General features: G+C 49.1%; 1 protein-coding gene across 1 annotated transcript in view; it reads left to right on the top strand.

Annotated features, from left to right (window-relative positions):
- The window catches only part of SLC41A2 (solute carrier family 41 member 2), a 397,409-nt gene that overhangs the window by 251,337 nt on the left and 129,827 nt on the right, over positions 1 to 16,245 (top strand). The window contains exon 6 of the mRNA XM_078675022.1: positions 161 to 307. Within this exon, the coding sequence (XP_078531148.1) occupies positions 161 to 307 (147 nt within the window). The remainder of the gene's footprint in view (positions 1 to 160; positions 308 to 16,245) is intronic.

Genomic DNA, 16,245 nt, shown 5'->3' with positions numbered 1-16,245 from the left:
ATGTGCATACAAATGACGCAAAACAGCATTTATTGTCTCTTTTCCCTATGGGGCATTTCCTTGTTTGAGTTTGTGTTGCAAGAAATATGTTTGGCTTACGAATTTTCGGAAAGTATCACATTATAACGTCACTCTGATGTTTTTTTTCTTATTGAAATAGGTATCATAATGGTTGGTGTCATAGTTGGATCAAAGAAAACTGGTATTAATCCAGATAATGTTGCCACTCCCATAGCTGCTAGTTTTGGGGACCTCATTACTCTTGCAATACTGGCTTGGATAAGTCAGGGTCTTTATTATTGCCTCGGTAAGTAAAGCAGACCTTCCTTTGCATGAATAATGCTATTAATATGCATCCTTTAAATTAAATGGACCATTTTGAGGGGTGATTGAAAATTAAAACCATTTATTTTGGCACTCCAAAAAAACAGGTTTAAATATGAAAGGCATCTTTTACATTGCGTGCTTACCATGAATGACGACATCACACATGAGTGAAGCTGAAACACACTATTCTTCTAATGTACTGCACATTGTTAAGTGAGATTGCACTTCACATGTTTGGTTTGTGGGTTCCAGTTTTTAAAAGAGGTGATAAGTACTTGATAATAAAACAGTTATGTTTTCATCATTTTTTTATTTTTAGGCATTAGACATTTTACGCTTTGTCTCATTTCTCCCTATTTATACTTTCAGGGAAATCTCCCCCTAAAACACCCTTTTCTTCCAGGTGTTCTCTCGCTCGCTAGCCAAACTAGTGGACTTTGCTGTATATTTCATATGTGCACTAGATCTTCCATTTCAGGTCGAAGTGGTTTGCTAACAACGTCTTGGGGACACTCAGAAAACTTCAGTGGGAATGCAATCCACCCCTTGTTTACTATTGGCTTTGTGGTTTGTTACTCACATTTTTTTGCTTTCTATTTCCTGGCTCTATATCTTTTAGGCTGTCCAGCTCGAGTTCATTCCTTCCCTTTCCCAAACCCTAGTTACTGTATTCTCCCTCCAGTGCTCAGTTTCTTTAAACAGGCCTATAAATCTTGTTTTCATCTTGTCACATTTGCTGTACATTCAAACACAGAGGTCAAATGTCCGGCTCTCTCTTCCAGGGAGCTTGGTGTTTACTTTACTTTCTCTGACTTCAAAGTGAGAGGATTTGTGTGACAATCATGCTGGCTCCAGGCAGTGCTTGAGGGAAGTTTTTTTCTACCATATAACAAAATATAAATGTCTGTAAATGAACTGTGCAGATATTTGAGAATTAGAAAAGCTCAAATGAAGCGCATATTGTGGTAATTCTGAAGTGTGGTGGAAACAAATATTTTAAACCCATCACAACAAATCAATACACTAGGGGCCGTATGTATCAAGCCTTTTACGATTTGTTAAGGCCGAAATTTGCAGAATTTCGGCCTTAGCGAATCACAAACGGCCTTTTTTCCGATTTTGAAATGTATGAAAAATTAGCAAAATAAGGAATCGCAAAAAATTGCGATTCCTTATTTTGCTTAAGCATTTAAGGAATCGCAAATTTGCGATTCCTTAAATGCTATGTATGAAGCTTTTCAAAATTGCGAATTCAGGTTTAGAAATCGCAAATTACCACCAACTTGTAGTTCGTGGTAATTTGCGATTTCTTGTAAATATGTACAATTGTGCATTTGTGAGGGTGGCATATGACGCACATACGTGCCCATTGAGCATGTATGTGCGCCATATGCACACACATGTAATTTTCAGAGGTGCAGCAGGGTGTCGTTGAGACACCCCTGCACCCTTGAAATAATTCTCAAATTGCGATTAGCAAATTGCGAATTCGCAAATTGAGAATTATTTCACAGTCATTTCTATGGGCCTCCTGGCCCATAGAAATGAATGGGAAATTATTCCTTATTTGCGAATTCGCAAATTGCGAATTCGCAAATAAGGAATAATTGAAAATAGCGATTTGCTACATACATACCATTTTGCAATTTCTAAATAGCGATTCCTTAAAAATCGCTATTTAGAAATCGCAAATGGTGATGATGATATATATGGCCTTAGGTGATGACATTTCCAGACATTGACTGTGCGCCAGTATACTTTCATAAGTGAAACTGTATGTCTGTGCAAATGTAATGGCAATTTCTTTTTTTTTTTTTCTTTTTTTTTTGGTAAGACTTTATTGACAGTTGCCAGATCCACAATAGTCTGAAAACATTACAAAAATAATGAACTTATTAGCAGTCACAGTGGTGTAACATAACACAGCTATTTAGCCGACAACCTTCCGGTCCGGCAGCAAACGTGTAGAGTGTGACATCAGGCAAAAAGAATACATCAGAAAGTACTACATCGTCTTATATATTTTTTGTTCTGGAACTTCAAAAAGCACACAACTCAAACATTAGACTCCTGCTGAGAAGGATAGATATAGATCATCAATGTAAACATCCCCAATGTCGTAGGCTATGCCCAGCTACCTATGATGCAAACACACCCCCGTCACAGGAGTGCACTAACGGAACTAAAACTCAAAAGCCCCTTATCCCCATTGGCCAACCGCCCTCCACCCACAGGCCTAACCCTCCAGCTCTTCGTCATCGTCCGAGCTGTCGCCCTCATCCTCTGATAGTGGTTCGCACAGATCCCCCCCTATATTTATTCCACGCCATCCAAAGTGCATTCCATTTGCGTGGGTTAGCCCTCATTTTGTACACAGCACGTTCAGTCATCATTAGCCTGTCCATAGTTCTACACCACAAAGCCAACGTAGGTATTTCGGCTACTCCCCACCTTTGTGCGATGTCGCGTTTGGCCACCATAGTTCCGATCGTGACCCATTGCTGTTTCCGACGTGCCAGATCTGTCCCTTCCCATATGTGCAGAAGACACAAGCGAGGGTTCGGGGTTAGTGATGTGTCAAGGGCCTGGGAAATGGTGCGCATGACCTGCTGCCAGTAGGGCGAGACACTCGGACAGTCCCAGAGCGTGTGTAGCAAAGTACCCTCCTCCCCACACCCTCTAAGGCAAAACGGGGTCTCCGCCCTGTGCATTTTGTGCAGTGCGGTCCTGGTGTAATAGACCCTATGCAGTACTTTAAGTTGTATCAACCTGAACCGGGCTGACACACCCGCCTCTCGCGGCGACGCTAGGGCGGTATTCCATTCAGTCTCATCCAGGGAGCCTAACTCAGATTCCCACCTCTCTTTCAGTCGCTGTAGGGGATCGGGTAAATTGTTCAACAACTTACGGTATGTGAGTGATGTCGCTCGTGTCAGCATGTAGTCCGTGAGAAGTCTGTCCTCCAGAGGCGAGGACTCCGGTACTATGGATCCCGGCTCAATGACCGTCATAAGTGCATGACGTATTTGTATATACCTGTAAGTTTCAGTAGAGCTCAGTGCATACTGTTGTTGCAAGTGTTGAAAAGGGATCATGCCAGCAGAGGTCCAAAGGTCTCCCACCGTCGAGATGCCAATAGTGTCCCACTGGGTAAAGCCCTTACTGGACCTGAGGCAACCAAGTCGTTTAGTGTCCCACAGTGGAGTGAGTTTGGTTATGACGCCCTTCCATTTAAGCCGTGTCAGTGCCCTGTGCCATAGGACGACTGTGTGCCTAGTCGGGCCAAGTAGTGTCTTCACGAGGTGAGGCGTGTAAAGCGGGGCCAGTAAGCTGTGAGTTCCCAGTTGCGTTCTGTCTGAGAAGTATGCCGGGTCATCCTGAGGGGCATGTATCCAAGAATTAATAACTTTGAGCTGTGATGCCCAGTAGTAAAGCTCCATATTCGGTAAGGCTATACCCCCATCATACCACCCACGATTGAGTTTAACGTGCGCTATTCTGGGCGGACGTTCGCCCCATAGCAATTCGGTCACCAAAGCCGTCACCCTCCGGAAATAGGACGGCGGGATCAGGACTGGGGTGTTTTCCACTACATACAGGAAACGCGGCAGCGCCAACATCTTGAACAGCGCCGCGCGTGTAATGGCAATTTCAATTGAAGATATGTTGCTATTAACCGAATTTCATGCATCACACGTTTACGCTTTTGCACATTATTAAGACCACATACATTAAAAGAACATATTCGAAAATTAGAGTTTGCCATGAAAATAATAGAAGTTCCTTGCGAATGTTAATTTATAGCATTTATAGCATTGTACCATTCCACCAACATCAAAACAGCTATTTAATTCAGCATAATTTTCCATGATTTTGACTGAGTTTTTCCCCCCTTTTTCCCCCCACACACACCCCCTTGAGCAGCCCTTCCTCCCCAAAACCCTCCCTCAACACCTGATATAATATGCATACAAGAGACGCATATATCATGGGTGAAAAGACAAGTATTAACTGATCTTGGATTTATAGTGCTGGCTGCCTCGCAACAATCAACTATGAATAGAGGAGTGGCTATTTTAGGTCAACGTTCTGTAATCACGACGGGGAAGGTTAAAGTAGATAGTCTTGGTCGGTGGGCAATTGTAGAATGCGTGATTGGCAATGTTCTTACAACGATTTGTACAGTATACGGATCTAATGTGGATGACATCTCAGTAATAGAATATTTAAATGTAGAACTAGCCCTGTGGAGCACTTCATTATTCCTATTGGGCGATTTCAATATCCATGGGGAATTGCATACATGGGACCCAAACTTTACTAGATATTTAGGTAGGAAACCCAAGGTTTTTAAGGCATTACGTCAACTCTTATCCCAACACGGGTTGATCGATGGATGGCCTGTGACCCATTTGAAAGATCCTGGATATACTTTTTTTTCTTCACCACATAAGAAATTTGTTCGAATAGATTATATTTTTATACCTAGAAATTTAGCACAAGGATCCAATATGTCTGTTAAACCACGCATCACCTCAGATCATGCTCCAATCGTTATCGACTTACCTATATCGAATACACATAGAACACATAGACGTTTCACTTTTAATAAGAAATTGCTACTAGATGAAATGTATGTGAATCAAATTAAGGACTGGACCCTGCAATTTTTTGAGCATAACAGAGCCTCTACATCTTATGCAATGGTATGGGATTGCTTCAAGGCAGGGCTACGGGGCGAAACCTCTAGCTATAACTGGAGTATACAGAAGAAAAGGAAAAATATAATGATAGAATTAACACGAGATTTAGCTAATGCAGAGTTTGATTTAATCCATGATATTAGATTACAACGTAATAGTGAAACATCACAAAATGAAGTCGCGAAATATAAAGCAAAGATAAATGGGATCTGGAGTCAGGACATAGCATTACAATATAAGGTGTTCCGCGCAGAGAGATATGAATATGGGGAAAACGTAGGCAGATGTTTAGCACAGAGAATGCGCGGGAGACAGAATACGCAGCGCATAAATTCTATAGAAAATAATCAGGGAATTTGTGTAGAATCACCAGAGGAGATACTTCAAGTGTTTTATGAATACTATACAACTCTTTATACTCAAGAAGATTCCTCTCCTGAATTACTTAATCAATACATAGATAATTTGGAATTGCCCCATCTAAATTTAGCACAGCAGGAACAATTAGAGCTTCCTATCACAATTGAAGAACTTGAGATCTCTCTGAAAGAATTAGCCCTGGGGAAGGCCTCTGGTCCTGATACACTTCCACTAGAAATTTACAAAATCCTATTCCCTATAATAAAAACAGACATGCTTGCAACGTTTCTAGAAGCTCAAAAGGGCCACCCTCCACCATCGTGGGAAGATGCCAGCATAGTTGTATTTCATAAAAAAGACAAACCTTTGCACCTACCAGGCTCGTATCGCCCAATCTCCCTCATAAATGCGGACGCAAAACTGTACTCTAAAATCTTCGCCAATCGACTGAGCCAAATTGTTCCAACCTTAGTTTCTCAACAACAACATGGCTTTCTTCCGGAACGCGGCACTATTAATCATATACACCGGGTTATCGCAACACTAGACTATGCCACTGCGCAACATAAAGACGTCGGAGTGGTACTTCTAGATGCTGAAAAAGCATTCGACCGTGTCTCATGGGCATTTCTGTGGGCAGTTATGGGGAAAATGGGATTTGGTACACGACTTATATCTTCACTACAAATTGTGTATAGACACCCGAGGGCTAAGATTTGTATATCTGGACAAGAATCTACGGCGGTTAATATCACGCAGGGAACACGTCAGGGGTGTCCTTGCTCACCATTATTATTTGCTATTTATATAGAACCCTTGTTAACACCTTCGCCGCTCAGCACATTCCCCTGCTGTGCTGGGGGTATGGGGGATTCAGTGCATTCATGACGAGCTGGGCTCGTCATGAGCGTGTGAGCGCCCTGCTTCATGACGAGCCCAGCTCGTCATGAGCGTGGAAGGGGTTAAAGGCATTAATGTCATCTCAACAAATCCAATCTATGGTTCTACCAGGAGGCGATATAAAGGTGTTAGCGTACGCAGACGATATTGCAGTGGTAACCTCGGAGCCGGAATCTGCTCTAATTGCAATAGAAAACCTTACAGGTTTGTTCGGTAATGTGTCCGGATACAAACTTAATAGCCAAAAAACACAGATTATTTGCTCACCATGCCTATGTATTAACGATAGTAGGGTTTCTATCGAAGCCAAATACTTAGGTATTAAAATTAGACTCATACCTCAACAGTTAGTTTTGTCAAACTGGGCTGATATATTAGCGTCAGTAAAAAATCAACTTGATAAAATAGAATGCCTACACCTATTGCTAGTAGGGAGACGTAATGTCCTTAAAATGACTATTCTTCCGAAAGTTTTATATTATTTCCGAGCAATACCACTGGAAATACCCACACTAGAGTTAAAAAAATTGCAATCTATAACTGATCGATTTCTGTGGAGTGGGAAAGCAACACGGAGAGCATCCAAATTTATGACTTTACCAATTTTAAGGGGGGGCTGGGGAGTCCCGAACTTTGCACTCTATTATTTGGCATGCCTTATACAAAATCTTAAATACTTTTCAATTGGTGGAACTCCACCTTCATATGAAAGCCCTGATATCTTCTCTCTTTTATTAGGCCCACAATCTCGTCAAATGCTACTTCGTTTTATAGAACCTAGCTACTACAAGAGAACGAGATTTAAACTCGCCCAGGCGTCGGCCGCGTACGTGACGTCAGCGAGGTCACATAAGTCCCACCCCGGCGCGCCTACATCAGTTTTTTCCTTTTCCGCGTGCAACGCTGATCCGGTATATGCTCCAGGCCTGTTTAGGCCCCTTTGTCTTTCACTTTTGTGGTTATCTGAGTGAAACAGTGTGCGAATGCCTTCGGTCTTTAAGTCTTGTACGTCGTGTGGCGCCTTATGTCGGCAACGGACCCTCACCTCATTTGCATGTGGTGTTTAGGGGACGATCACGGCTCCATTGATTGTGAGGCGTGCCAACAGTTGAAGCCGAAGTCGCGGAGGGAGTGCCGGATAAAACTGCTCTCGGCACGTCTCTCCAGGTCGGCTTCTTCCCCTCACTCAGCTTCAGCGGAAGGTTTTCGAAGCGGCCGCCGTCGTCGTCCTCATCCCTCTCCTATGCCACACCAGCGTCGCTCCCCGGTGGGTAGGTGTCGAAGTTTGTCCACGGGGGCTGGCTTCCGGCCAGTTGTCGGGGTGGCTCTCTGCGTCTCGTCCTCCTATCCACCGTTTCACGGTGAGGGGGCGTCGAGAACCCAGATGGAGACATATGCGGCAGCTTTGCAGGCCTCGCTGGCTTCTCCTCCTCCTCCTTCCCCTCCTGGGTCGTCGGCAGATCCCTTGCACTGTGCGGGGCCCTCTGCGTCGTCGCCAGCGGCTCTGGCCCCGGCGCCGACTGGTTCGGCTCCAGGCTTGGAGGCTGTGGTGCCGTTTGGGTGCGGCCCTTCGGCGGTCCCTCCTTCGGACCACGGCGCCTATGCTCTGCCGCAAACTCCTGAGGGAGTCCCTGTGGTGTCGAGGGAGGTCGCTGGGGCTCGGGTCGCTTCCCCGAGCCCCTCTCGGCCCTCTGGACAGGCGGCGACCTTGTCTACGGCTGAGGTGATGCCTCTACGGCGCCGGAGGTGTTGACGGATCCCCCTCGTCCCGCTTTGGGTTGAGGCTGGAAGGGGACCCCTCATCCCCCTCCGGGCCCCTCTCGTCCCTCCACGCAGGCGGCTGACTCGTTGGAGGTTGAATTGGCCTTGGTGGCGCCACATGGGTCTGCGGACCCCCTACGTCCCATTCTGGGTCGAGGCTGGCGGAGGGCTCCTTCATACACCCCAGGTCCCTCTCGTCCCTCCATGCAGGCAGCTGCCTCATTGGAGGTCGAGTCGGTGCCGCCCCTTAGCCACTTCGGCTACGGTTCAGCTCCGGTCCCCGGCGCTGTACGATGTGGGGGAGGCCTGTCCTGGCGCCTGACGTTGATGACGTCCTGCCTCAGGCTGTGGACTCTATGGCGCCGGATTGGCGTCGAGCCACTGACTCGTCTTTGGATGCTCCCTCTTCTCCGGGGGGTGGGTGCCTGCTGGTGTCATCCTCACCGGAGCCGGTCCACCGCGTGGTGGCTTTTTCCCCGGCGTCATCAAAAGGCGGCTCCTCGCCATTCCCGAGACCACGGTTATCGCCGGAAGAGCAACAGGTTCCCCACTCCTCGGTCCATCCTTCTACTTTTCAGGTCTGGCCTTTGCCCGCCCCGCTTGGCTTCGGGGACGGCCGCCTTAGTTTGCAGCCGTCGCCCACAGAGGAGCTGCTTTCCCCACAGCGGCGCCCTACGGAGGTGGGTGCGGCCTTCACTCGTGCTGTGTCCACGGCCGTGGGTATTTTGCACATGGGTGATCCGGTGGCTCTTTCCTTTGAGGGATCGCTCCTTTCTTCCCTGATGGGGACTTGGGGGCTTCCTGCCACAGGGGACCCGGTGCCCCAACACCTCCTGCACCGGCACCTTCCAGCACCGCGTGACCCGGCGTGTCTTTCTCTCCACCCCTCTGCCTCCAGTGTACTTTTGCGGACTGCCTTTCCCTCTCTGCCGCCACTATTGGCTCCACCGTCCCGGAAGGCCCGCTGGCTGGACTCTTGAGGACGCAACATGTTCGCCTCGACCAGCGCTGCTCTGCGGGCCATTAACACCATATGTATGTTGGCTAGGGCCACCTCTTGTTTGTGGGACTCGGCCGAGTCTTTGGGGTCCGCTGCTTCACAGGAGACTGATCAGGTTGACTTGTGGCACGTTACATGGCCAGGAGCTAGCGCCGTTTTTTTCTTCGCTCCGCTCTGGACATATCGTTGTGCTGGGTCATGCCATGGCCTCTTTGGCTTGCCTTCGCCGCCATGCTTGGCTTCGGGACAGTGTGTTCCCGGAAAATGTTAGGGAACGGCTGGTTGATCTTCCCTTCGATGGCACTCTGTTATTCCATGCCCCGGCAGACTCGGCCATCCAGAGGTTCTTGGCGAGGCTTCGTCCTCCTCTTCCTCCTCCTCCTCCTCCTCCTCCTTCTTCTTCTCCCCCTCAGTGACTGGTGGTTGATCTGGTTCTTGGACCTCCTTTTGGGCTAGTCGCCCTTGTTGTTCTGTGTGTTTTATGGCCACTTGAGTCCTCCTTGCTCAGACTGTGGCTTTGTTGGCTGCTGGACGGCCCTTGTTGACTGTATGTTTTTTGCTTGAGTTATCTGCACAGATTGGCCCTGAGGTTAGGCCTTCTGTTCTCTTGGGCTGCTTGACAAGCCTTCTGCGGGGGTTGTTTTTCCCTGTGGCTCTTTTGGTTGTCCTCTGCTGCGGAAGTTTCTTCCAAAGAGGGTTCCCATGTCTTGGGACTTAACGTACCCTATGTGGGGTAGTGGTAGCTTTTATATAGCTTGCACTGTGCTAGGGAGTTGTGGTCACCTTCGGGCCTCTGCTCTCCCTGGTGTTTATGTATGTTGCTGATGCAGATCCCTTGCTGGATTGTCAGTGGTGGTGTGTCCGGGCATTCTCTCGCATTCATACTACTGTCCTCGAGGCTGTGATGGTTTTTCTTTTTTTCTTTCCTTCTTTAGGAGTAACCTGCCCGGCCTTCCGGGGGAACCCGGGCTGTTCTTTCTGCTTCCGGCTGCTTATTTCTGCCGACGCCGCTCTGTCTGGTCTGTTGACTTCCGACGGTGGTGGACTCGTCTTCCTTTTCCTTGCCTTTGCATTGGCTGGAGGTTCTGTTGCCTTGTAGGGGCATGTGGTGCTTCGGCCTTCCCTGCCCTTGCCCTGGTTTCCTCTGTTGAGGGTGAACAGGCCTTCTCTTTCTCCTTTCTTCTTCCCTCACCCCTCTGGAGGTGGGTGGTGTTCTGCTTGTGGGATTTCCCCATGCCTGGGGGACGGGGCTCCGCGCCCTGTCCGTTGGACTGGTCCCCTGTGGGACCCTTTGTTAGGTCCAGGCTGGCGGAATCCTTTCGCAGACCCTCCTTCCCCAGAGTATGGCTAGGGTATCTATTCTACGTTAAGGAATCTGTGGCTAGTAGTCTCTATCAGATGTACGAGTTACCTTTGGTAACGATGTATCTGGTAGAGACGATTCTAGCGCAGATTCCTTCTTATCCCACCTTTGGCTTCTGCACTCGCTTCCTGGTGGGTGGCTAGGTCTTCTGTGAGTGCATTCTTTCGTTCTTTTGACATGATCATTTGTCTTGTTCTTGTTCCTTTCCTCCTCTTTGGCACTTTGGAGGTTGGGTCTATGGGTACTCCTGTACCCCTCTGCTCTGGTTGCTCCATGGTTGAGGCTTGCCTTTCCTCTCGTCCCTCCCTTCCCTCCCTCATGTTACTAAGGTTCCTGGCCCCTCTGCTAACCTCTGGGTTGGGGTCATCTGGCCACGCCTTGCCCTTGTTCCTTTGGGGGACTGTCACACTCTGTGCTGGGGTTGCCTTGGAGGTTTGTCGTTCTCTGTTTGTCTTGGAACTGGTTCCCCCTTCGTTGTTCTTGGTTGGGGTTATGCTCCGGCTACATGTCCTGACATTTTGCAATTGTTCCTTACCTCGTGGGGGACTGTCTCCATGCTGGCAGGGTGGCTGCTCAAGGCTATGCTCTGTTTTTTCTTCTTTCCCTGCCTTTGGGTGCAGCAGTGTTGGCACTGCACCTTATGGTGTTGTTCGTCACCATTCCTTTTTCCACTTTTTCTGCTCTTTCGCACACTGTTCTCATGCTCCCACAGTTTGTCTGATGGCTCCACGTTGTGGCGCGGAAAATTTCTACAAAGAAAACTGACGTAGGTGCGCCGGGGTGAGACTTATGTGACCTCGCTGAAGTCACGTACGCGGACGACGCCTGGGTGGAGTCACGTGAAGCTGTCCCCCCGGTGCCCAGGGATGCTGTGGCAAAAAAGAGTTTTCCGGATCCAGTCTCACACCTGGGGGTAATTCTACGTTAAGGAATCTGCGGCTAGAATCGTCTCTACCTGATACATCATTACCGAAGGTAAGTAACTCGTACCTCTGTGCCTCTCTACTCTGCACCACTTCACTCTATTCCACTGTACTCTGTGCCACTCTGCGGCACTGCACTCTGCACCACTGCACTCTACTATGCAACACTCTAACCTATGCCACTGCATCCTACGGCGCTGCATTGTGCTCTGCTGAATTCTATGCTGCTGCACCCTACGCCACTTCACTCTGCACACTCTGTGCTAATGCACTCTACTCTATGCCACTCCACTGTTCACCCCACGTCTCCACTCTATGCCACTCCAATACAAAACACTCTATGCCATTCTACTCTACGACACTACACTCTCCTCTACTCCATTAAGTTTAGCCAGGCTGAACAGCAGCCGCTCTGGTGTATTTATCCATATGTCTTGCCATTCTCAGCATTTCTGCACACAAATGCCATTTTGAGTTTGGCTGAAAACAGGCACTTTTTGTGAAAATATGTGCTTCTAGGCAGGCCATTACGTAAATTGCCTACCTTGACATTTTTTCTGTAGTGATAGAAGTGAGGGCGCGATATTTTGTGGTGGCAAAGTCTGCGATTCACGGTATCATGAGCTTTATGATCACAACGGAATATTTTGATATATGCATACTACTCTGCTTGTTGGAAAAGAGTTTCCGAGTTGCAAAGTAACTTTTGTGACCCATTTCCAAATTGCAAATAGGGAGAGGGGTGTGAAAACGCTTCCCATTTGCGATTCAGAATGCTATGATACAATTGTGTAAAACTTTGCTCAGTCACTGACCTGAGATTGGAGTTGGTAACTGATTCGCAAAGAGAGGGTTGTCCTTTTGCGATAGCTTTCTCCTTGAGAATTTTTTTTTTTTTTTTTTGCAGAGTTTTATATAGCGCGAACTAGACCCGAACCGAATGAAAAGGGGGGGCCCTCGGCCCCCCCGCACGCATGGCGGCGCGGCGACCGTCTCCCCCACTTTCCCCTGTTGTGTCTCTCGGTGGTGGGGGCGGGCCCTGGGGGGCGCGACCCACCACAGATTGGCTGGAGGCCTCCCTGACCCGGATACAAGGTAAAAGGTCCGGGTCAGGGGGGGCGGGCTACAGGAGGGGCGGGCCGGGGGGGCGTGCCCCCCCCCCCGCCTGGCCCCTCGGGAATAAAGAGGTGGGGAGCGCCCAGGAGACCCCTTTGTCCCTGGACGCTCCCTCACAGTACGGTGTGCCCCGCGCTCTGGGCTTCTTTGTTTTTTAACGATTTCTTGCTTTGTTTTACAGGACCTCGGTCTATAGGCGGGAGAGAGCGGTTTTGGTGCGATTCTTGTCGGCGGATCAAGATTCAGCGCGGGAAACTCTTTGAATATCGCTTTCTTTCTAGGCCTGGGACGTCCGGCGTTTGCTACCCAAGCCGCGCTGAGCCAGCCGCACCGCATCCTAGGAGCTGAGAGCTGCCGGGACCATCGCTTCGCCGGTCGCGGAGCAACAAGGGCGAGAGGCTGTTTTTTCGGAGCGTGGTAGAGGCCGCTTGAGGCCTCGTGAGGTATTGTGCGGGGCTGGGGGGGGTTTGTCGGAACAGGGCGCATAGGTGCTGCCTAATTTTGTGGAACAACCTGCTGGATTGTAACTGTGGGCAAGAGCTCGCTTAAGCTTCCCGACCGCCCTACGGCTGAGTGTGCGCTTTGCAAAGGGATTATTATTATAAGCGACGAATGTTGATGCTCATTTTAAAAAAAAGCAGTTTTGCAAACGTGCAAAGGGGGGATTATTATTACTAGCGCTGTATGTTGAAGCTCAATATAAAGCAATTGTTTAGCGCTCACTAGCACAATTCGCTGAGGGGCGCGAAGCAGGGTCGACCAGGGCAGCGCCTGGAGGGGAGACCCCTCGTGTAAAGTGTACAAAGTGTAGAAAAAGCGAGTTGATTATTTCTTAAGCCGTTTTGTCCTGTTTTCTTTTCATCACTGTTTTAAGGGATAAAGTGAAGTGCCCTGTGATAACTATTATTCAGGACTGTTTGACACTAAGTGGTACCCGGATTATAGTGAATTGAGGTTTTATAATTGTTTTAAGGCGGCCATTGTTTTTTGCGATTGTGACCGCTACCAACTGAGCAGTTGAGGGAAGAAGTGGTGGCATTGTTGGGCTGTAATTATTCGGTCCTGAAGGGAGTGTGGGTTTCCGGTTCCTGAGCAAAACGAACCTCAGTTGGGCTCATCCGAGAAAAGAGTTGACAAGGGGGTTCAGGCCTCCATTGTATTTGAACTGAGCTTTCCTGAAATTTGCCGCTGCTTTATCACACGGTGTTAATGCAATTTTCTATTCCAGGCTTTTAGCGACGTTATTGGTCCAATTCATCCTTCAGAGAGGACGCAAGGAGAGTAAACGCGCAGCCTGGTGGGGGACGTGATCACAGACCGTTATCGCCGGCGAGTGCACGGACTGGTCGGTAAGAGGGGTACGGGGGGCCGGCATTCATCGCTCCTGGTGGCCGCCGGGTGGGTCTACATTAGGTTTGCTCACCCCTTACATAAGCGGACAAGCCGCTAGTGTTGCGGTCGCCGTTGCATGGTGCTGAAAGCCCCCTGGTGACCCTCCATCTGAAAGGTACACAAGGTTGGCCAGTTCTGACGCTAGGAGAGTAGCTAGTTGGTTTGTCAAGTTTTATCATGCCGGGACCACGGGGTGGAAAAGGTGGGTCCAAGATGGAGGCGATGATGCGGGCCATGATGCGGGAAATGGGTGAAATTAAACAGCGGCTAGGGAAGGTTGATGAGCTGGAAGCCCGGATTAATGGGAGGGATGGGGACGCCCCTGGCCCATCGGGTAGGCCTATCCGCCAAAAGGCGGCACCATTGCCAAGGGGGGATTTTGTTACCCCACCTGGGAAGTCTAAGGCCAAAAAACCCAGGTATGCTGCCCCCGCCCCAGGGCCAGTAGAGCCGGTACCTGCCGTGCCGCCGGCGGTCATCCCACCCCCTATTATACCTATGCCTATACCCCCAGCCCCCGTCGTGCCGGTGCCTGCAGTACCGCCAGGGTCAGCTCCCTCACCGGGGCCCACAACCCCGGCTGAAGGCTTGCCACAACCGGCACCCGCCTTGCCTGCTGCGCCAGTACCATTGGGCATAACCCCAGTGGTACCTGTGGTTCCAGGCGGGAATTTAGATTCAATGCCCCCTGAATTGTTGTCACAGATAACGGCGTTGATGCCCTGGCTCCAAAAAGGGGGAGCTTTCCCAAATTCTGCAGATCATGCAGTAGAGGAGGCGAGGTTTGTAGAAAAGATCAAATCAGCAGCGGTCGCCGACAGTGTTGCATTGCCAGTATCTTCTCCCCTTACAGGTCCAAGTCTTCCCCAGCCGGATGGAGCCAATGGGCAGCCTGCCCTGGTGCCCGCACTTGGTAAGGAAGTGGCATTGCCGCTCTTGGGGGACGGTGTTCTACCTTCCAGGAGTGAGAATTTGGCTCAACATGTGTCGTTAGCTGTGAAGGAGATGGTTTGGGCAGCTAAATATGTATATATTTATTCTTTGTTATTAGATAATAGGGAAATGGAGCATGCAAAAACACTGAAGGAGTGGATGCACCCAAGTGAATGGAGGGTGCAGTGTGCTAGATTTAGGGTAGAGGAAACACTGATCAACTGGATTAAGGCTTGGGCTGTATTCACTGCTATTAAGGCTGAACGACCTCCAGATTTACAGGCGCCACTGGCATGCTATTCGAGCAGGATTGTGGGGTGGAGTGAACAATATTCTGGCGATGCATGGAAAGGGTATGATTTGAATTTCAGGAAGGCATTGGAATTTAATAGATCATTGGCATGGGACACGGTGGATTCCATGTCATGGCATAAACAGTTCTCTGATAACGCACCGCCCCCTCAGTTCTCCGGTTCAGTCAAAGTGTTCTCCGCTAGACCCCAACAGCCCTTTCGGCCCCCCCAAACGAGTGAGGTCCCTGGGAAGTTTAGGGCCGGTGGGACAGAGAAAAAAGGGGTGTGCTGGGATTTTAATAGGCGCACCTGCACAAGGGGCGCGTGTAAGTTTAGACATGCCTGTTCCTCCTGTGGTCACCCCTCGCATCCAGAAACTGCCTGTAGGTCCAAGCATGGGAACCCGGGACAGAGGGGTAGGGGAAAGCCACTGTAGGACGAACCGGTTAGGCCCCTCCACGCCAGTGGATGTGGTGGCAATGATTCCATGGTTGAACAGATACCCGGACCACACATCGGCCACCCTACTTCAAGAAGGTTTTTCTAAAGGCTTTAGGATCCCTGCGGCAGGATACACAGGCAGCGCGCACTGTAGAAACCAATTGTCAGTAAAGCACAATCCGGCTGTGGTGGCCGCCAAAATTGACAAGGAGCTATCTTTAGGCAGGATAGCTGGCCCTTTCACTGAAGTGCCGGTACCCAATTTTGTGTGTTCCCCATTAGGAGTTGTCCCCAAAAAAGAGAAAGGGCAATTCAGATTGATCCACAACCTGTCAGCACCTAGGGGGACGTCACTGAATGATGCCATTGACGAGGGTATCTGTAGTGTTAAGTACGCCTCTTTTGATCAGGCTGTTAACTTATTACAGGCCACGGGACCCGGGGCGCTGATGGCGAAATCAGACATAGAATCAGCCTTTCGCCTCCTCCCGGTACACCCAGCGGATCAACATCTCTTAGGCTTCACCTTTGGGGATATGTTCTACATGGATAAATGCATGCCCATGGGTTGTTCTATATCTTGTGCTTACTTTGAGATGTTTAGCTCCTTTCTTGAATGGGCCATGAGACAAGCGACGGGCCACCAGCAGGTCATGCATTATTTGGATGATTTCCTCTTCCTGGGTACGGCGGGATCTCAGGAGTGTGCACTAGCATTGCAGGAATTTTGCGT

Source organism: Lissotriton helveticus, chromosome 1_1 (assembly GCF_964261635.1).
Source record: "Lissotriton helveticus chromosome 1_1, aLisHel1.1, whole genome shotgun sequence".
Lineage (NCBI taxonomy): Eukaryota > Metazoa > Chordata > Amphibia > Caudata > Salamandridae > Lissotriton > Lissotriton helveticus.
This window is presented reverse-complemented; position numbering and strand designations above follow the sequence as displayed.